Source organism: Oryzias latipes, chromosome 2 (genome assembly GCF_053564925.1).
Source record: "Oryzias latipes strain Hd-rR chromosome 2, Olatipes_Hd-rR_3.1".
In the NCBI taxonomy this organism is placed as follows: Eukaryota; Metazoa; Chordata; class Actinopteri; order Beloniformes; family Adrianichthyidae; genus Oryzias; species Oryzias latipes.
In genome coordinates, this window is record NC_136238.1 from 4,130,773 (window position 1) to 4,154,217 (window position 23,445).

General features: G+C 44.1%; 1 protein-coding gene across 10 annotated transcripts in view; it reads left to right on the plus strand.

Annotated features, from left to right (window-relative positions):
* The window catches only part of LOC144983678 (NACHT, LRR and PYD domains-containing protein 12-like), a 128,325-nt gene that overhangs the window by 13,944 nt on the left and 90,936 nt on the right, over positions 1-23,445 (plus strand). For 6 of the 10 annotated variants that reach the window (XM_078930732.1, XM_078930720.1, XM_078930729.1 and 3 more), the window contains exons 5-6: positions 5,860-6,036; positions 15,779-15,955. In XM_078930732.1, the coding sequence (XP_078786858.1) occupies positions 5,860-6,036; positions 15,779-15,955 (354 nt within the window). Of the gene's footprint in view, positions 1-5,859; positions 6,037-15,778; positions 15,956-22,098; positions 22,273-23,445 lie in introns of all 10 variants that reach the window. The other 4 variants (XM_078930717.1, XM_078930726.1, XM_078930724.1 and 1 more) reach the window with 1 other exon arrangement.

Sequence of the window (23,445 nt, forward strand, 5' to 3'; positions counted from 1 at the left end):
TTCCTGAAGGTGAGGCAACAACAAGGTTAGACATGAACAAACAAGACTTGACTAGAGACCAGGTTATGCACCATCAGGGGGCAACGAACTGGCGAAGAATGCTGGTTCAGGATCTCCTTAAGAAGGCCAGTTGGGTAATGAGTTGAGTGGACAAAGCTGGGATGCATCAGGAGCCAAGCAGAGAGGGGAAGGGGAGGAGAGATGACAGAGGCACCATGACAGTACCCCCCCTCAACGACCGCCTCCAGGCGGTCTGGGACACCGAGTAGGCCAGGTAGAAGTCTTCAATCAGGGAGGGGTCCAGAATGAGCGAGCGGGAAATCCAGGACTGCTCCTCAGGACCATAACCCTCCCAGTCGACGAGGAACTGGAACCCACGGCCACGGCGTCAGACATCCATTACCCGGCTAACCGTGAAGGCGGGGGCGCCGTCCGTGACCCAGGTGGGTGGAGGGGAAGCGGACGGCGGGCACAGAGGACTGTCTATAACAGGTTTAATTTGCAAGACATGGAATGAAGGGTGTACCTTGAGAACAGCCAGGAGTTTCAGATGGACACAGGAAGGATTGATGATCCTGTCGATCTCGTAGGGTCCAATGTACCGGGGAGCCAGTTTCCGGGAGGTGGCTTGGAGGGGAACGTTCCGTGCAGAGAGCCAGACCCTCTGTCCAGGCTGGTAAGTGGGTCCCACCACCCTGTGTTGATTGGCGATGCGGCAGTTGCTCTCCTTGGTGCGGAAGAGAGCAGCCTTGGTCTGGCGGCAGATGCGTTGGCAATGCTGGAGATGTTGGACCGATGGCACCGCCAAATCGAATTCCTGGGACGGAAACAGAGGTGGTGAGAAACCAAGGGCGGCCTCGAACGCAGACACCCCAGTAACGGAGGAAGGATGTGCGTTGCGGGCGTACTCAATCCAAACCAAATACTGAGACCAGTCCTTTGTGATTTTGTGCCGCCAGACAACAAAGAGCCGCCTCCAGCTCCTGATTGGCCCTCTCAGCTTGGCCGTTTGACTGAGGATGTTATCCAGATGTGAGACTGACCGATGCTCCGATGGGGGAGCAAATGGCCTTCCAGATTTGGGAAAGAAATTGGCGTCCCCTGTCTGATGCAATATCGGACGGGATGCCATGGTGACGAAACACAAAGTTGACCAGGGTGTTTGTGGTTTCAGTGGTGGTGGGCAGTTGAGGAAGGGGAGTGAAATGAGCCATCTTAGAAAACCGGTCAATAACGGTGAAAATGACATTGTTACCATGAGAGGGTGGCAGACCGGTGATGAAATCAACTGCGACGTGAGACCAGGGGCGACTAGGAGTAGGTAGTGGCGGAAGTAGTCCAGCTGGAGCAGAGTTCGAAGACTTAGAGCGGGCGCAGGTGGTACAGGCCGCGATGTATTCATGAACGTCTCTCTCCAATGAGGGCCAGTAAAACCTCTTACGGATAAGACTGATAGTCTGATGTACTCCGCCGTGACAGGACACCTTCCAAGCATGCCCCCATGTAATGACCTCGGACCTGAGAGAAGATCGGGCAAAAAGAGTACCTCTAGGACATGGTGCATGGTTGGGCTCCTCACCTTGTGCTTGCTGGACCCGTCTTGTGTTGCTGGACCCAAATGAGGTTGCCCACGATGCAGGTTTCTGGTATGATGGTGGAGATGGAGTTTTCAGAAGGGCTGTATTTGCGGGAGAGAGCATCGGGTTTGACATTCCTACTGCCGGGTCTGTAAGTGATAGTAAAATGGAATCGGTCGAAAAATAAACACCAGCGGGCTTGACGTGAGTTCAGTCTCTTGGCTATGCGTAAATACGCCAAATTCTTTTGGTCAGTCCATACTGTAAAAGGCTGTTCAGCCCCCTCCAGCCAGTGACGACACTCTACCAGAGCCAACTTGATAGCAAGCAATTCTCTGTTGCCGACATCATAATTTTGCTCTGCAGGCGATAATTTTAGTTTACCCGAGGACTCCTCCTTTTGAGAGAGGACTGCTCCCACGCCGGAATCTGAGGCATCCACCTCTACTATGAATTGTCGAGAGGGATCAGGTTGGATGAGGATGGGAGCTGAAACAAAAAGTTGCTTGAGTTTGTTGAATGCCGCCTGGGCTGCAGGTCCCCAATGAAACGGGTGATTCGTGGAAGTGAGTTTGGTTAGAGGGGTGGCGATGCTACTGTAATTCCTGAAGAAACGGCGATAGAAATTGACGAACCCCAGAAATTGCTGTGGTTTTTTCCGGGGGTTCCCAGTTACTAACAGCCTCGATCTTAGAAGGGTCCAGTCGAATGTGGCCTGCTTCAATGATAACACCCAGGAATTTTGGACAGGTCAACATTGTCAGGAGGGTTGCAAATACGAGTGGAGACGGGGGGAACAGCGGACTGGAGGCAGTTGGCCACACAATAGGCACTCCAGTTCAAAATCTGCCGATGAGACCAGTTTAGCTGAGGATTGTGTGATTTTAACCACAAAAATCCTAAAATGATGGGAGTATGTTTAGAATTAGTGATAAGAAATTGAATAGTTTCTCTATGATTGCCAGATGAAATCAGAAGAATGGGTTTCGTACGGTGGGTCATGCGGGAAAGATGTTGACCCCCTAGGTCCCTGTTATCCACAATAGAAGCAAGAGCCCTCCTCACGACACTTCTGGCATTCTTCAGCAGATAATTTTGAGTGTCCTATTTACATAGATTCCTCAGATGACTTTAAAGGAGGGATGATCTGAGAGAGGGGAGGAGAGATAAGAGTAGCGGAGATGGCTTTGGTATTGTGGGATTGTTTGCGTTCATTGAACCGCTCCCTACGCCGGATGTCAGAACGGAGGGCAGCGGAGACAAGTTCCTAAAATGTGGTGGCTTCAGGTTGGGTACAAAGGTGGTCCTTGATAGGTTCATTTAAAGACTCATAGAAGACACCCTTGAGAGCTCGATCGGGCCAGCCGGCTTCTACCGCTAGGATGTGGAAGTCAATCACGTGATCGCTTACAGGAAAAAGAGTATAAAATGAGAGTATTTAGTCTTATCATTTGTTCCATTACAAGACAGAGGAACTGAGTGTCAGTTCATTCTGTCATGGTGCTTTTATTGCAAAAATATATGTTTTTACTTTTTCCTTAGTTTGATCATTATAGTTATATTATAATATAGTTATATATTTTTTTCCACAATTGGACAGTCATTCTTTTTTTTTGGAGTGATCAGTCTTAGTATTCATTTTAAAACTTGTTGACCTTTGTCAGAACAGACAGAAAGTCTGGGTTTAACCTGTTACACCCCCGCGTGTCACCGTCTTTCTATGGCAAGCTAAAGGCGTCACAAATCACCAGGAAAAGTGGTGTAAAAAATGCTTTTTGAGCATATTTTAGAAGTAGAATATAATTTACACCGTCTTGTGTTGCCCTAAGACGGGTGTAAAAAGCGGCGTTTTATCACGTACAAACCACACATCCAGAACAGCGTTCTGATTTGTCACATATGGGCATCAAAAATGCTGTAATCTTAATGCATCCATAGATGTCTGCAATGGTCTAGTGCAGGGGTGGCGAACACGCGGCTCTTGCCTCTTTGCATCTCATCGTATTTTCAATATAATGTGACGGCCTGGGGGTTAGCCCCGCAAAGACTCATGGGAAGTGGGGAATCTTGGGTGACAACCATAAGTGAGAGGGCTGGAAGCAGAAGTCTCATGCATGCCGTTTGTCAGTATGGGCGTATTGTCGGAAAGGAGAAAATGATTCTCAGCGTACTCCGCCCCCTCTGAGTCTGCCCGTAGTCGTGTGGTATTTGGGACACGGACAGCTCCCCAACGCTGTCAGTTAATCAGCAGCGTACTTCTTGCTTCCCTGCCACAGTGACGTAGCAGCTGAGTTGTTACAATACTGTGCCTAATTTCTTAACCTCTTAAACCACACTCAAATCCATCAGAGGGGATTAAAAATAAACGATAATAAAATTAAATTGGCTGTGTGCATTTTCGAAGCTGCTCCTGACATCTACGTGACCGCGGGTTACACCCAATGCCGGAAAAAATAAGTCAACATTGGCTCTGCGAAGAATGGGAAGATTCTTACTTTTTTACTGAATGGAATGGGAACTCACGATGTTTATCATTATGAGCTTTTGGAAGCACTTACATTGCTCATGACAGAAAAGAACTTAACGTATCCCTGAGAAAATCAAAAGCTCTTCCTGATCTGACACAAATTGTCTCCTTTATGAACAAGTTGAAGCTTTTCAAAGTGCACATTCAAAACAACAATTTCTGTCCCACTTTCCTTCTTTGCGGAGATCACACAGCAGAAAGCTGCAATCCAAATGAATAAAGCGCAGAACGTGACGCTGCTTGCGCAACTGGATGGAAACGACTGCAGATTACTTTTATCATGGACCCTTTAATGCAGAGACTGACTGCCTGAGATCCCCGCTTGTCACTGATGAGGCAGCGAGACAACTGGAGATGATTGAGCTGAAATCTCTCTGAAAAAGGGGCCCTATTACGTTTTGGAGAACAGAGAAATCCCCGTGTGGAAAAGAGCTGCTCTCAATCTTCTGTCGATGTTCTCCTCAATATGTCTGCCAGTCCCTGTTTAGTACCTGGAAACATGAAATCAAGGCATCGGTCCGTTCTGACTGACACTCACGTTAAGGAACCGATCAGATAGTCTAAGACTGGCCCGGGGGTTAGCCCCGCCTTATGCCCCTAAGGATCATGGGAAGTGGGTAATCTTGAGTGCAAAACCATGAGCCAGGTAGCTGTTAGCAGAAGTGAGGTTCATGCTGTTTGGCTGTTTGAGTGAGGGTACACATACATTGGCCCTGAATGTGTGCAGGAGCTGCAAGAATTGTTATCTAATGGAGAAAGTTCACTGTCACTTCGTGAAGGAGATAATTTGCTGATATGCATTAGTGTAACATAAATCATCAGCTTCTGCAGGTCAATCAGTCATGTTAAATAAAACAAATGTCAAAAGCAAAAATTTTAAATGAAGGCTCAAAGTAATTTATGCTACATAAATCTGAAGTGTAATGTATTTAATGTTTTTATTATGAATATGAATTATTTGGACACCATAAGGATGCTCTGTCCAGATGTTTGTGAATTCGTTGGTGTAAGGGACATTGAAAGAGGAATGTTTAGTTACAAAGAATTACCAGTTAAATCCTATTGTAAATTTGACATCAGAGGAGTCAGTGCCTCACCAGAATCCACCTTACTGCACGTCACTGAGTAGTTTTGTGTCAGAGAGAGGCAGAGACAAAAGTGAGATAGAGAGAGAGTGTGTGTGTGTGTGTGTGTGTGGGTGTGTGGGTGTGTGTGTGTGTGTGTGTGTGTGTGTGAGTATGAGATTAGAGAGAGGTCCCTGTGTGTGTGTGTGTAGGGGTATGTGACCTCCAGGGTTAAGTGTGTTAACTCTGGCTAAGCTGCATTGATGCGTGTATTGAAGGTGGACACCTACCTTGAAATAAACACAAGTACAATACTTGCTGTTCTGCTTTAAAGAGAGGAGTGTGTTATGGAAAATAATACGGCTTTAATTGCGTGTTTGTGTGTGTATGTCTTGGCAAGTTAGTGTGTGGTGTGGCTCTTTGACTCTCACAGAGAAAAAAATTGGCTCTTGGTGTCAAACTTGCTCGCCACTCCTGATCAAGTGGTTAAAGCAGCTGAACTTTGTTTTTTCTCATGTGGAAATTGTGAGTTTGACTCCACAGGATAAATAAATTGCTAAACAGCCCCCCCCCATAAAAATGTCATCTGTCAGTGTCTCATCAGGGCGGGTCCCACCTGACTGAATGGACCAAGTTCCTGGACCTCCAGCTGCATCACTGCTCCTGAAAACACTTTTCTGTCTCATTGCAGGTTGAAGGTCTGCAGTTTGTCAGAGATCGGCTGTAAAGTTCTGGCCTCAGCTCTGAAGAAAAACCCATCTAATCTGACAGAACTGGACCTGAGCTGGAACCAGAACCTGAAGGATTCAGGAGTTCTTCGTCTGTGTGGTTTTCTGAGGAGTCCAGGCTGCAGACTGCAGACTCTGAGGTCAGACTCCATGTTTCAGTTGTGTTCACATCAATATGATGAGTCCAGATGACTGACTGATGACATGACTACAGAGTGATGACTGACCCCCCCCCCCCCCCCCCCCCATTCCCACCTTACCGTATGCTGCTGCTGAGACTCTGAGGCTAGAAAGTATATTTCTGATCTTAGCTATATTGAACAGGTGAAAAAATGCAGTTTTCCACGTCTGAGATCTGTGAGCCTTAAATAATAAATCCTGGTCAAATCAAAGCTCTTCAGAACTTCTCTCTGGGTAAATGGTCTGGCTGAAGCGCTGATCTCCTCTGCCATGATCAAACTTGCTTCACTTTGTGATTCTGCACGGCTGAAAAGCGTCTGATGAAGTGTCTGAATCTTCATCTCTTCTGCTTTCTGGATCTTCTACTCTGACAGAAGAGGGATTGACAGAAAATGCTCTTTCAAATCAAATCAAATCAAACTTTATTTATAAAGCACTTTTCATATTAAAATATAACACAAAGTGCTTTACATTAAAACACAACAAAATAAAATAAAAAAATCATGATGATTAATAAATAAATAGATAAATAAATAAATAAATAAATAAACAAACAAATAAATAAATAAATAAGTAAATAGTGCCCCCATCCCCGTACCTAGCCCCCCACTCCTTTCACACCTCCCACCCTTAAACCGATGGGGAAAGACAATTAGAAATAGGCTGAGCACAAGAACATGATGCTGGAAACGCTGGTAATTGGAACCTCCCCCTCTGTGAACAGCCGCATACACAGCCAAATGCAGTATCACAGGCGGGGACCGCTCCACCACAGCTAAGCGGTGATGCAGGTCCCCATCTAGAGCCGCAGTGGCTGAACAGCAGCCGTCCCAGAGGGAGGGGTTCCAGCTGAGGAAGCACCGGAAATGAAAATGAGAATAAAAAAGGAAACATATTGATAAAAACAATAAAACATTGAAATACGGTAAATTAAAATTACGCTTTAAAAATCTATTTCAAGTTCATAAAACAAAACAAAATGGATCAATAAATAAAAAAAAATAAGTTAATACATATAAATAAATAAGTGAATAAATAGATAAATAAAAGGAGTAAAAATAAATAAATATATAAATAAAATTAGCTAAAAGCCAGATTAAAAAGATGGGTCTTGAGCCTTTTCTTAAAAGCATTAACGCTCTCTGCTGCCCTCAGATCCTCTGGCAGACTGTTCCATAAACGGGGGCCATAGTGCTGAAACGCAGCACTATGGAGGCAGAATTGTTCCTAATTCTGCCTCCAAGTGTTTCTTTGTTGTATTGTATGGTGTGCGCTTGTGTAGCTTGCTAGCTGCTATTTTCATCTGTTGTTGTGAGAAGTGGGCAGGCTGACTTTACTCAGAACAACAGAAGTTGAATTCTTCAGAGCTTGTTGTGTGTGTGACCTTCAGACACACTCCAATATTGCATTGCTCTGTCATTTCTCTCCCTCAAATGTGCCGTTAACTATCTGAACTAGTTCAGCAGCAGTCCTGGGGCCTCATTTATAAATGTTGCGTACGCACAAAAGAAGGCGTACGCCACTCTCTACGCAATAATTGAGATTTATAAAAAGCAACTTGACGGGAAAATGTGCGGTCCTTCACGCAAGCTCTGACCCAGGCGTACGCACAAAAACGGGTGAAATGAGAAACGGCGACACCGTTGGCAGATGGAAGAAACACGTGAAAGTGAAAATGACAATACTGCCTCTCAGAAATAACATGAAGACTTCACAAAGCAAGTCTTACAATTAACAGCTACACCAACACCCGTTTGATCGATCAGCAGTGAAACAAACAAAAAAGATCAAACGAAAATTCAAATGAACACATATTTGCAGAAAGAAAAGTGAAATATGTTCTGCAATATTGGCATGTTGTGCAATTCATCCTCATAAATAATATAGTTAACAGAACGAAATAATGTACAAAACTGATATTCCCGTCAATGTGTCCGTCTGGAGGAGCAGATATAGATGCAGATAGATAGATAGATAGATAGATAGATAGATTGATTAATTTTCCACTGGGGAAAGTTGTTTTCATAGTAAAGCATTTCTTCATAAGCTACAGAATTATGGTATTCATGCATATGCCTTTAGTTTGTTTTATTTTTGATAAAACCATGTATGGCGTATGTCTCAACCATTCAGAAAGCAACAAGAAATTACTTTTGCGCTGAACAATTTCCCATTTCCACGTGGATTATTACCGACATCTGTAGATTGTCAGATGTAATTAAATGGAGGGAAATAAAATGCCCCATCACAATGCGTAATGACGCACAATGGCTGATCTTGCGCTCTTAGAAGATGTGGCAAATGGAAGAATTGGGAGTGAACGCATCTTTAGACGGCAAGAAGACTTGCTGGCAAACGAGGACGACTGGCTTATGAGCCGGTTCCCACTTCCTCGAGCCGTCCTATTTGACCTTTGCGGGCTTTTTATTTCGGCCACGGTCCGAGGTTGTGAGGCTACAGTATTTACGGCGTCTGCCACCGTTTGCCGCTCACGTGCCTTTTTGGCATTAGTAATGCCCACACTGTGCCCTCCAAACAACACTTTTCTCCTCTTTTCCACCTCGCCAACGATCACTTCTACTTCACATTGAGTGAAGTTACGTTTTTTTGATTTCCTCTCTGTATTTGCCATGGTTTCGCTATCAATTAATATTAACTTGTGGGCGTTTCACTGACTATTTATGGGCAACTATGGGCGTGTCATGAAGCCGCAAAAGCTGCGGAACATTTAGAATTGATTGTGATTTATTAAGGGAAAGATGCGTAGGATGTGCGTGCGCACGGTTTTATAAATCCGAATATTTCTGTGCGTACGCACGTCCTATGTTTCATCCGTACGCCACTTCTGACGTAAATCCTACGCAAAGTTTTATAAATGAGGCCCCTGGTCATGAGTTCTTCAGGGCCAAACCGCTAATCCCAGTTCTTTTGGAAATCTGGACTCATTGTGGATTTCTCTGGAACACAGAGGGGGATTTCCTGTTCTAAAGGTTCTGAACAGGGTTCTGTTCATTTAGCTTTGCTGTTGGAAGATTCTACAATGTCTCTTTGATGAGTTTTCATGAATCAGCAACTTTGTCTTCATGAATCAGCAACTTTGTTTTCATGAATCTCTGTAAAATATCTGCAGGGGGTAAAAACTTTGTATATTCTCTTGATTTGTGTTGGATCCCTTAAAATGTGATCAAGATTTTCCTATTGATGAATTTTTTTACCCATGATTCAAAGTGATCATCAATTTCCAATGAACAATTCCCTTTACAATGTGATGATGTCATTTGAAAATGCATTTAAAAATTTAGGATTAAAGATGAATGAATGATATTTGAATTTTTGATTTGATTTGATTAGATTTTGATTTGAAATGGTTTATTTTAAACATTCAAGTAAAAATAATACACAAAAACATTAAAATCATCAGCTATACATTCATACAAAGACGTATCAAACTTAGAATAATTACACATAAAATTAAATATTGCTTGAAATGGAGTGGAAGGAAGTGAACTTGTATAATCCACCCCTGTTCTACTGTAACCATTTTATGACATCATTTATCATTATCCAGTTCATCACTTTTATCAGACAGATTTAAGAATCCTTAAATATCAATAAAGCACATGACAAAGATGAATTATTTATTATATAAAAAAATAAGTATTTTAGAAATCAACATCAGTTTAGTTATCTACAAAATAGGCAGATTATGTTCATTAGAAAAATCATGTATGTGATTAAAAAATATGGCTGTCCTTCGTGTGTTGAAGTTGACTGTCTCGAGTTTGAGGAATAGAAAATGACAGGCTGTCATGTGGGCTGCTAGCCCAGCGCGGGATCTGCAGAAGCGATCACATCTCAAGCATTTGAAATCGGTTGAGGTTGCTACGGAGTGACGCCGGTGATGTGCCGTTGGTATTCACGTTGGCGTTGGTCTTCAATGGTTTTCATGGCTTTCTTTAAAGTTTCACGCCATTTGGATTTTTGTAGGGCTTCTTCTTCCCAGTTGTAGTGTGGAATGCCTGCTCTCTTCATGTGTAGCTTTAACACAGCTCTATAGCATAGTTTCTGTCCACCGCGGCTCCTTTTCCTTGAAAAAGTTCAGAGTAGAATACTGCTTTGGGCAATCCGACATACATACATGCCCTGCCCATCGAAGTTGGGACGATGTTATTAGGGCATCAACACTGTGTTGGCACGTCTCAAAATCTCAACATACGGTCTTGCCACTTGATGTTAAGAAAGAAGCAAAGGGGGCGAAGCTGAAGTCTTGTTAGAGCCTTGATGTGTCTGCTGTAGAGAGTGGTACACTCGATAGAGTATAGCAAACAGGGAAAGCCTGCGGCTGCATATACCTTCACTTTGGTCCTACTGCTGATGTCATGGCAACTCCACAGTCTGTTTTGTAGTGCACCATAGGCCTTAGTGGCAGAAAGTATTCTCTGTTCCACTTCCAGATCAGCTGAGTTTGAGTTAGTTAAGGTACTGCCCAGGTAAGTAAAACTTTCTGTTGATTTCAGTGGTTCATCATGGACCATAATCGTCTCTGGGTGTTCGTTGGATAATGTGGGAGGCTGATACAGTAGTTTGGTCTTAGAGATATTAATCTTCAATCCAAAAATCTCAGCTGCGGAGGAAAAGCGATCTACAATCTGTTGCATATCAGATGCGTTACTACAGCGGTGGGCAAACTACGGGCCGCGGGCTGGATCCGGCCCGCCTCCATGTTTGGTCCGGCCCGCTGAACAATATCAGAGACCCATGTTTTTTTGTTTTTTTTAATCTGGCCAGACGATCAAGACTTGACATTTTCTTCCCCACTTCTGCAGTCTGTGCTCCAACCTTAAAGCCTCTATAATCTGTCAAACACAACACAAGACAGTCTTTCCTTTCTACGTCGCAGTTCATCTTTCCCGGTTTAGCTCATTCTTTTAGAGCGATTATGCTGCCTTTTTTATACAGCGTACCCTGTTCTGTGTGCAGATTGGCTAGAGACCTTGTCAATCAATTAGGGTTGGGCGATGTCTCCTAATTTGGCCGTTGACGATGTTTGCTGTCAACAATCGGGATGGACGATTTTTCGTTCTTATATAACTGCTATTCGTTATTTTGCTTTTTTCATTTTATTTCCCAACTAATGGTTAATCCGCGATGATCCAGTATAAACTGACGGAAGTGACTTTAACAGAAAAAGTAACAAGCAAGATAGAAAAGAAGTAGCCCACTCCCGCACTTAGCGAAGTGGACCGGCGGAGTGCGGATTTACAGCTTTGTGTTTGATGGGAAGGGGGGGGGGTACATGAGCGGTATGTGTGGGAGATTTAAGACTGCGATCCGTCCCGCAGCTCTAGGGGTACAATCAACCGAACTCAGAACCGGGTCTAAACGTGTGTCTGAGCACAGCTCGGATCGTCAGCAGACACAGAGGTTTGAGCATCAAAGCAGAAATGTCGCTCAGTCCTTAGAAAACATTCAAACAATCACGTGGATTTGTGTTTCCAGTCGTGTCCCGACTAAATAAAGGCTGATGTTATTCACAGGATGCAGCCCCACCCAAAGCTAACGTTGTTAGCCCGTGTTAGCATACTGCTAATCCTGGCTCCGTTCAGAAAAAGCACTGACCACACGGATTAAAATTCAAATGATGAGCGAACAGGTGTTTCATAATAACCGTAACATTATTAAAAGCACGTTTAGAAGATCATCTCGTATTTTACCGAGCTGACATGTCAATGTATATAGCCGCTCGGCGCTGTTATGTTTGTATTGAATTGTTACATTCAATAAAGTTTGGAAAAAAAAACCGCTCGGCGAAAGTTGTATCCCCTTCCGGTTTTCAAACTGCGCATGTGCGAATGATTTATTCCGACCGAAATTGTGACCTTAGTGAACGTTTTTATATTCTGAAAACATTTATCTGGGCCCATCTACACGGTTGGATTCTAATCCGACCATTGATCCCATCAAGATATTTTGTACATGTAACCGCGGCTTATGGTGTCGACGCGCAACGTGGCGGGGGCGTGGCATCACGATGGTGGTCTCTCCATCGGGATGTCAGTCACCCATCACGATGGACGACGTCCATCGGCACAACCCTACAATCAATCTCCTCAGTCCGTGCCGTGTCTCCTAGAAACACAGATCTCTTCAGAGCTTAAGAAATCTGTGATCGATCACATCTTTGTTTTCATTCTAAGATCCTGGACCTCATTTCTAGGAAGGTTTGAGAATTTAAACAAGAAAAAAGGGAGAAAATGTTCATGTTTGTGTGAGAAAGCTGTATTTAGGCAGTGAGGAGTTTTACTGTCATACACGTCTGTAATCAGACTCCGTGGATTTCACCGATCTTGGTTATTTTTAGAACTCCTGCAATAAACGAGGAACTTTGTACTGGTAAAAAGGTCGTGCAGATATATTTGTAGCTGCAGCAGGAGACATAGAAATGTGCTTTTTCATTATTACTGGATGAGAAACAGACGTGCAGCGGGTCACAGCGCAGCTGCAGTCCTCAAAATCTCAGCGGAATTTATGACTGGAGAGGATCCTTTATTTATTTATAGATATTTGGTCATTGTTCTATTTCATAAATAGTGTTATTTATTTTATTAAAAGGGTCATGAATGAATGAAAATTTATTCATACAGCACTTTACAACTCCTTGAAGGTACCAAAGGGCTTCACAATAAAAAAGAGATCTAAAATGGGAGCAAAAGTTTTAAACTAAGAACTCTAGAATGTTTTGTTTTAGAATATAATTTTCCATCCAAATGTTTTTATCTACATTCCATGTTATATCATTCTCACTGCACGCATCTGCTCATGGTCTGGCCCTTTTATCCAATGTTAGAACCCAATGTGGCCCGCCAGTTAAAATAATTGCCCACCCTTGCGTTACTAGCTAGATGGGCTGAGTCATCAGCATGAAGTAGTTCTCTGACACACGTCCTGTGTCTTAGTGTGGGCACGAAGACGGGCGAGGTTGAAGAGTTTACCATCAGTTCTTGTGCGAATGAAGACACCCTTGTTTGGGCCTTCTTTCATAGTATCCAGTACAGCTGTAAGATGAAGAGAGAAGAGGATTAGTGCCAGTACACAGCTAGGGATGGGTATCGTTAAGGTTTTAACAGTACTACTACTCTTATCGATACTGCTTATCCATCCGGTATTTTAACGATACTCTTATCGATACTTTATGAGGACGAAAAAAAAATGAATAAATAACAAATTAAGAACATAAAGTGCATCAAAGGGCATCAAAGGGACTCCTTGACGCAAACTTCATTAATTTTACACGGATATGGGTGTTCTTAGTATATAGGGGGATAAAAGGATTTTTTTCGGGGGGCAGTCACGTGTCCCCTACGAGATCACCACTGTCTGTGTGCGCGCTCCCTTGCCTTGTGTGTGTGCGCGGGCGTACTGTCTGAACAGCTCCGCCCCCCCGTGTGCACAAATAGCCAGACAAACCTCTCTTGTTCAGCGAAAACAGCGAAATTAACATCATCGTTAATTAAAGGAAAATTGACTGACTTGATGAGTTAAATATGGCAGATAACGTTTATATCTTGTGGGACACAAAAAAAGCCACTTCTCCAGTGCCGATAGCAGACCGTTCAGGTCAGTTCTTAACGATACTGCGGTCCTGAAGAATGTGACCCTGGGGCTCGTACAAAACCGGGGCTCGGTACCCATCCCTGCTTCACGCCATGGTTAACTGGAAAGGTGTCACTGGGTCCACTACCAACTGAAACCTGTGCCCTCATTCCATCATGAAATTGCCTAATAATGTTAATACTATATCAGTAAAATAAACATACCACTCTTTCAGTAATAATTAGAAATCAATTTTACTAATTTAAATAATTAACAGAATTATTTTTATCTTTATTTTCTTTGTAATTTTTATTTTTTTTTATTATGAAGCAATGCTTTGAAATAAAATAAAATAACAATTCTGTGAATTGTCAAAAAAAAAAGACTCTTCTTAAGTCAAAGCTTTAAATCAAAATAAAATCTATTGGAATTTAAACTTTTGTTTGTTTTGTTCCATAATTCAGATGAAAATCCATTTTCAACCCCCAGTTACATTACATTTTAAAAATATATTAAATCTACTGCATTTTCATTAAACTTCATGTTTTCAGGTCAACAAAAAAAAGAAATTGCTAAACAATGCATTATGCATTATCCATGCATTATGCATTTTTATTTCCAGGTCGTCATGATTTTTCATCCAAAATCTACGACGGAGTTTTAGGGCCACGGTGAGGAAATAAAATTCTGGCCAACATGACGAGATTAAAGTCGTCATGTCGACTTTAATCTCGTCATGACGAGAAAAAACTCGACACAAAGTTTCGAGAAAAAAACTTGTCGTGTCGAGATAAAAGTCGAAATAAAGTTTCGAGATCAAAGTCGCAATGTTGCGCGAGAGCAGAGAAACTGAGTCTTTCAGGAGTATTCAGTGTTATGGCTTATGTTAGTGAGCTAGTGGCTTTGTATTTAAGAGTTTACAAAAGAGTTTTACGGCCACCAATAAAAGTAATTTTATTAGCAGATAAAAACTCGTACATTCACGGGAAAAAAGTCATAGATTAATAAGGAGAAAACCCCGTAGTGGTCTGTTTATCGGAGCCTAGTTTGAAGATGAAATATGTGGAGCCTTTTGTGAAGCTTCATTGCCGGATTATTATAGGTTTAAAACAAAGAGATTCTGAACCTTTTGGCGACTCATAATCAGATTATTTTCCGTGTAGCAGTCTTTCCGGGGTTCGGTGTCAGTAAAGCAGACTTTCATCACTAAAATAAGGAGCTCAGAGACACGTTTGGGTGTAGAGGACCGCTGCAGCCTTTATTCTCCTTTTCATTCACATAACCTGAAGTTCATTTGTCACATTACGTCATGAACCTGTCACCTGAACACCAATGCGGATGTAAACAGTGTTACATACGCCCCCTCCTGCAGATGAAGCGACCGGTTTGATCATTACAAAACAAAGATGAATGAAAATAGTCTGTTATATTAGCATTAAAACGTTGAAAAAGGCAAAAAGTGCTTCTCCTCCTCAGACGGAAGCGTCACACAAACATAGAGATCTTGTCTTTGGTGGAGGAAGAAATGATTCAAGCAGACAGCTGCAGGGACACCCGATGGCTTCATCGGGCTGCAGAGATCCTGCAAACCAACCATCAATAAATAAAACTTTAATGAATCGTAAATCAATCAAATGAGCCTCCAGACATTTGGGACGTTACCAATAAACATTCAGCTCACCTGTTCAACAAAGTTTAGTCGGTCTGCTCTGCTGCTGCACGGTGTTCACCTGCTGCTCTGCATGATGCTCACTTCCACAATAATCTCGTAAATTTAGTTTTTTTCTCTCGCGCGCAACATTGCGACTTTAATCTCGAAACTTTATTTCGACTTTTATCTCGACAAGACGAGTTTTTTCTCGAAACTTTGTGTCAAGTTTTTTCTCGTCAAGACGAGATTAAAGTCGACATGACGACTTTAATCTCGCCACGTTGGCCAGAATTTTTTTTTTCCTCACCGTGGCCCTAAAACTCCGTCGTAAAAATCTTTCCTGAAAATGTCATCTGTCAGTGTCTCATCAGGGCGGGTCCCACCTGACTGAATGGACCAAGTTCCTGGACCTCCAGCTGCATCACTGCTCCTGAACACACTTTTCTGTCTCATTGCAGATTGGAGAACTGCAGTTTGTCAGAGATCAGCTGTGAAGTTCTGGGCTCAGCTCTGAAGAAAAACCCGTCCAATCTGAAATACCTGGACCTGAGCTTGAACCAGAACCTGCAGGATCCAGGAGTTCTTCATCTGTGTGGTTTTCTGGAGAGTCCAGACTGCAGACTGCAGACTCTGAGGTTAGAATCCATGTTTCAGTTGTGTTCACATCAATATGATGAGTCCAGATGACTGACTGATGATATGACTACAGAGTGATGACTGACCCCCCCATTCCCACCTTACCGTATGCTGCTGCTGAGACTCTGAGGCTCCTTTTTCTCTTTTTTCAGAGGTTCTCATGTAGATCTAGTCTGACAATAATCCTGTCCACAGAGGAATGTTTTCAGTCTAACTTTGAATGTAGAAACTGAGTCGGCCTCTCTTCCATGAGCTGGGAGTTTATTCCAGAAAACAGGGGCTTGGTGGCTAAACGCTCTACCTCCAACCGTACTTTGACTAATTCTAGGAACCACAAGCAGTCCTGCATTTAGTGAGTGAAGTGTTCTGATTGGATGGTAAGGCACTATGAGGTCTTTGATATAGGATGGGGTCATTCCATGTAAGGCCTTATAGGTTAACAGGAGGATCTTGAACTGGATTCTAGGATCAACTGGGATCCAGTGAAGTGAAACTAACACAGGAGTGATGTGATCTCTTCTGGTAGTTCCAGCTAACAATCTTGCTGCTGCGTTCTGAACAATCTGGAGACTTCTTAAGGAACTCTTAGGACACGCTGCTAACAAAGAGTTACAGTAATCCAGTCTAGACGTAACAAATGCATGGATGAGTTTTTCAGCATCACTTTTAGAAAGTAGATTTCTGATCTTAGCTATATTGAACAGGTGAAAAATGCAGTTTTCCATGTCTGAGATCTGTGAGCCTTAAATGATAAATCCTGGTCAAATCGAAGCTCTTCAGAACTTCTCTCTGGGTAAATGGTCTGGCTGAAGCGCTGATCTCCTCTACCATCATCAAACTTGCTTCACTTTGCAGATCAATTATCCAAAATACATGCAGATTATATACTTCAGAAAAACAATGCATATGATTAAAAAATAATACTATATCAGTAAAATAAACATAATACTGTTTCAGAAATGTTCATAGCAAAAATTGATCAAGTATCAAAAGTTAAAATATGTGCAAATTATTTTTCATTAGAAAAAATCATGAATCCATATTTGGAGCAAGTGAAGTAAAATAATTAGAAATCAATCAATTTAACCATCTTCAATAATTGACAGAGAATTCTTTTTATCTTTATATTCTTTTTACATTTTTATTATAAGGTAATGCTGTGAAATAAAATAAAATGAGAAAAAGGTCCACATTCAGGAATCAGGAAATCTTTATTGTCATTTTATCACATGATAAAACGAAATTAGGCTTTCTGGTCCCGGGCCAGCCGTTTACATTCAGACATAAATAAATAATATAATATCAATGTCATATCAATATGTTACGGTGTGGTTCCTGGTGAGTATTGCACAGAAAGTATGTTTCAAATTGCACAGTATATTATATTAATTACTGCACAGCCCTGTGATATTGCACTTTAGAATTAGCTTGTTGTCCATGGAGGGGGGGTGGGGGGGTGCAGTGATCAACCGGAGTTCAGCTGTCTGACTGCTTCAAGGAATAAACTGTTCCTCAGTCTGGAGGTCCTGCTCTTTATGCTCCTCAGTCTCCTGCCTGAGGGGAGCAGGGAGAACAGAGGGTGTCAGGGGTGAGTGGGGTCTTTCAGGATGTGGGAGGCCCGTTTCCTGCATCTGGTCGTATAGAGGTCAGTGGTGGACGGCAGGCTGCAGCCCACAGTCCTCTGTGCAGCTTTGGTCACTCGTTGCAGAGCTTTCCTCTCTGCTGCAGAGCAGCTGCCATGCCACACTGTGATGCAGGAGGTCATGATGCTCTCCACCACACACCTGTAGAAGGCCAGGACGCTCTCCACCACACACCTGTAGAAGGAGGCCAGGACGCTCTCCGCCACACACCTGTAGAAGGAGGCCAGGATGCTCTCCACCACACACCTGTAGGAGGCCAGGACGCTCTCCACCACACACCTGTAGAAGGAGGCCAGGACGCTCTCCACCACACACCTGTAGGAGGCCAGGACGCTCTCCACCACACACCTGTAGAAGGAGGTCAGGACGCTCTCCACCACACACCTGTAGAAGGAGGCCAGGACGCTCTCCACCACACACCTGTAGGAGGCCAGGACTCTCTCCACCACACACCTGTAGAAGGAGGTCAGGACGCTCTCCACCACACACCTGTAGAAGGAGGTCAGGACGCTCTCCACCACACACCTGTAGAAGGAGGTCAGGACGCTCTCCACCACACACCTGTAGAAGGAGGCCAGGACGCTCTCCACCACACACCTGTAAAAGGAGGTCAGGACGCTCTCCACCACACACCTGTAGGAGGCCAGGACGCTCTCCACCACACACCTGTAGAAGGAGGTCAGGACGCTCTCCACCACACACCTGTAGAAGGAGGCCAGGACGCTCTCCACCACACACCTGTAAAAGGAGGTCAGGACGCTCTCCACCACACACCTGTAGAAGGAGGTCAGGACGCTCTCCACCACACACCTGTAGAAGGAGGTCAGGACGCTCTCCACCACACCTGTAGAAGGAGGTCAGGACGCTCTCCACCACACACCTGTAGGAGGCCAGGACGCTCTCCACCACACACCTGTAGAAGGAGGTCAGGACGCTCTCCACCACACACCTGTAGAAGGAGGTCAGGACGCTCTCCACCACACACCTGTAGGAGGCCAGGACGCTCTCCACCACACACCTGTAGAAGGAGGTCAGGACGCTCTCCACCACACACCTGTAGAAGGAGGCCAGGACGCTCTCCACCACACACCTGTAGGAGGCCAGGACTCTCTCCACCACACACCTGTAGAAGGAGGTCAGGACGCTCTCCACCACACACCTGTAGAAGGAGGTCAGGACGCTCTCCACCACACACCTGTAGAAGGAGGCCAGGACGCTCTCCACCACACACCTGTAGGAGGCCAGGACTCTCTCCACCACACACCTGTAGAAGGAGGTCAGGACGCTCTCCACCACACACCTGTAGGAGGCCAGGACACTCTCCACCACACACCTGTAGAAGGAGGTCAGGACGCTCTCCACCACACACCTGTAGAAGGAGGCCAGGACGCTCTCCACCACACACCTGTAGAAGGAGGTCAGGACGCTCTCCACCACACACCTGTAGGAGGCCAGGACGCTCTCCACCACACACCTGTAGAAGGAGGTCAGGACGCTCTCCACCACACACCTGTAGGAGGCCAGGACGCTCTCCACCACACACCTGTAGAAGGAGGTCAGGACGCTCTCCACCACACACCTGTAGAAGGAGGCCAGGACGCTCTCCACCACACACCTGTAGGAGGCCAGGACTCTCTCCACCACACACCTGTAGAAGGAGGTCAGGACGCTCTCCACCACACACCTGTAGAAGGAGGTCAGGACGCTCTCCACCACACACCTGTAGAAGGAGGTCAGGACGCTCTCCACCACACACCTGTAGAAGGAGGTCAGGACGCTTTCCACCACACACCTGTAGAAGGAGGTCAGGACGCTCTCCACCACACACCTGTAGAAGGAGGTCAGGACTGAGATCCCCATCCCAGCACGCCTGAGCCTCCTCAGGAAATAGAGGCGCTGGTGTGCCTTCTTGACCAGGCAGGAGGTGTTGGTGCTCCAGGTAAGGTCGCTGGAGATGTGCACGCCCAGATACCTGAAGCTGGAAACCACTTCCACCACGTCCCCTCCAATGTGAATGGGGAGAGGGGGGCATCTGTCCTTCCTGAAATCCAAGATCATCTCCTTGGTCTTCTTCCCGTTGATGCAGAGGTTGTTGTCTCTGCACCAGCTCTCCAGATGTTCCACCTCCTGCCTGTAGTCGGACTCATCGTTGTTGGAGATGCGTCCAACCACAGCTGTGTCATCCGCAAACTTCACGATCAGACAGCTGGGGTGACTCGCTGTGCAGTCGTGCGTCAGCAGGGTGAACAGGAGGGGGCTCAGCACACAGCCCTGGGGGGAGCCCGTGCTGAGGGTGATCGGGGAGGAGGAGACGTTGCGGATTTTCACAGACTGTGGTCTGTCTGTCAGGAAGTCCAAGACCCAGTCGCACGGAGTGGGGCTCAGTCCAAGTGTGTGTAGTTTTTGGGTGAGGGTCTGCGGGATGATGGTGTTAAAAGCTGATGTGACGTCCACGAAGAGCAGTCGAACGTACGTGTTCTTGACAATTCTGTCGATTGTCCAAAATAAAAAGACTTTTCTTAAATCAAAGTAAAATCTATTGGAATTTAAACTTTTATTTTTTTGGTCCATAATTCAGATGAAAATCCATGTTTAACTCTCAGTTCCATTTCATTTTGAAGTTAAATCTACTGCATTTTCTTTAAACTTCATGTTTTTGGGTCAGCATATACAGTCCCTGACAAAAGTCTTATCGCTTATCCATTTTGTAGAAACTAAAGCGTATAGCCTCACATTTAATGAATCCATTGGTCTTAGAAATGTCGCATATGAAAGCTAAAACCCTCCCAAATTATGTTCAATATACTAAAATAAAATTGCTTCACTTAAGAAAGATTGATCATTTAATGAACACAGAACGGTCACATTTTGGCAAGACAAAAGTTTTGTCGCCTACAGAGAGTAATGTGAAAATGTAACAAATAATTTACTTCAAAACAAAAATATGTTGCATAACATCAGTGAATTAAGTAGTGCTACTGTGAGATCCATATTTATTATCTTGTATGACTTCCATGAGCTTGAAGGACAGCATCCATGCGGTTTGACAATGATTCATACAATTTATGGATGAAGTCATCAGGAATAGCAAAGAAAGCAGTCTTCCATGCCTCCCAGAGTTCATCAAGATTCTTTGGTTTGGTCTTCCATTCTACCCCAGACATGCTCAATGATGTTCATGTCTGGTGACTGGGCTGGCCAGTCCTGGAGCACCTTGAGGAACTTTGATGTAGAGATGGAAGTATGCGATGGAGCACCATCCTGCTGCAGAATTTGACCCCTTTTATGGTTGGGAATGTAAGAGGTACCTAAAACTTCTTGATATTTTAGGCTATTGATATTGCCTTCCACCCTGCAAATGTTTCGCACACCCCCATACTGGATGTAACCCCAGACCATGATTTTTCCGCCACCAAACTTAACTGTTTTCTGGGTGAATCTTGGGTATATGCGGGCTCCAGTTGGTCTCCTGTGATGTAATTCAACTGAAGACTCATCTGAGAAATCCACCTTCTGCCACTTTTCCAGCGTCCATCCTTTTAGCAGGCTGTGGGCCTTGGCAAATGCCACACGTTTTTTCAATTGCCTTTTGTTTAGTGCTGGTTTCTGGGCACTGATTTGACCATGGAGGCCATTTTGAGACAGAATTATACAAACTGTTCTGGTTGACACAGGGACTTGAGGTGACCAGGCCTGGTGGAGCTCTGCTGCTGTGGAAAAGGGGCTGGCCTTGGATTTTCGAACCAACAAATGGTCCTCCCGAGCAGTTGTCTTGCGGACCTGGGCTTGTCAAAAACATCTCCAGTCTCTTCAAATCTTTTTCTTATTCTTTGTACTTGACGCTGAGACACATTGAAGGTGTCAGCCACCTCAGCAGTGGATCTGGTCTTCAGCCTCTTGATAATCAACGCTTTGGTCTCAGGGTGAATCTTAGGCATGTTGTCAGAGGTCAAGTTGCAGTTGATGTGAAGGCCTGGTGTGCTGGGGTTCTTTTTATACCCACCCACTAGTTGATTGATCAGTAATTGACACAGGTGAGGCTGTAATCTAGGATTGGGTGCATCATATGACAAGGCCACAAAACTTTTGTCTTGCCAAAATGTGACCTTTCTGTGTTCATTAAATGACCAATCTTTCTTAAGTGAAGCAGTTTTATTTTAGTATATTGAACATAATTTGGGAGGGTTTTAGCTTTCATATGCGACATTTCTAAAACCAATGGATTCATTAAAAGTAAGGTTATACGCTTTTGTTTCTACAAAATGGATAAGCGACAAGACTTTTGTCAGGGACTGTAAACAAATTCCAAAACAGCCACCCCCCCCATGCATAATTCATTTTTTATTTCCAGGTCTTTATGACTTTTCATCCAAAATCTCTCCTGAAAATGTCATCTGTCAGTGTCTCATCAGGGCGGGTCCCACCTGACTGAATGGACCAAGTTCCTGGACCTCCAGCTGCATCACTGCTCCTGAACACACTTTTCTGTCTCATTGCAGGTTGGAGAGATGCAGTTTGTCAAAGATCAGCTGTAAAGGTCTGGGCTCAGCTCTGAAGAAAAACCCGTCCAATCTGACACACCTGGACCTGAGCATAAACAAACTGCTGGATTCAGGAGTTGTTCATCTGTGTGGTTTTCTGGAGAGTCCAGACTGCAGACTGCAGACTCTGAGGTCAGACTCCATGTTTCAGTTGTGTTCACATCAATATGATGACTGACAGATGACCGACTGATGACATGACTACAGAGTGATGACTGACCCCCCATTCCCACCTTACCGTATGCTGCTGCTGAGACTCTGAGGCTCCTTTCTCTCTTTTTTCAGAGGTTCTCATGTAGATCTAGTCTGACAATAATCCTGTCCACAGAGGAATGTTTTCAGTCTAACTTTGAATGTAGAAACTGAGTCGGCCTCTCTTCCATGAGCTGGGAGTTTATTTGGTGGCTAAACGCTCTACCTGCAAATGTACTTTTTACTAATTCTCGGAACCACAAGCAGTCCTGCATTTAGTGAGTGAAGGTTTCTGATTGAATGGTAAGGCACTATGAGGTCTTTGATATAGGATGGGGTCACACCATGTAAGGCCTTATAGGTTAACAGGAGGATCTTGAACTTGATTCTGGAATCAACTAGGAACCAGTGAAGTGAAACTAACACAGGAGTGATGTGATCTCTTCTGGTAGTTCCTGCTAACAATCTAGCCAATGACCTCTATCGCTAGAGGAGACACGCCTGCTTGGGAAACCAGGCCAAAAGTGGTGGAGCGCGACGCCATCTTGGTGAGGTCGTCGGTGCCCACATGACAATGATTTCTATTGCCTTTGGTGGCATCTAATTAGATTTTGTATAATATATATATATATATATATATATATATATATATATATATATATATATATATATATATATATATATATATATATATATATATATATATATATATATATATATATGCAAGTCACGACACACCAACCTGTGCACAGCCTGGATTGATTACAAGAAGGCCTATGACTCAATGCCACACACATGGATCACTGAATGCTTGGAGCTGTACAACATCAACAGGACTCTAAGAGACTTCATAGGAAACTCAATGATGCTGTGGAAAACCACCCTTGAAGCCAATGGGAATCCACTTGCACAAGTGTCCATCAAATGTGGGATATACCAAGGTGATGCTCTGTCCCCACTGCTGTTCTGCATAGGTCTGAACCCCCTCAGCCAAATAATCAACAAGACTGGCTATGGATACCGACTCAGAAATGGGGCCAACATCAGTCACCTCCTCTACATGGATGACATCAAGCTATATGCTAAGAGCGAGCGTGACATTGACTCCCTGAT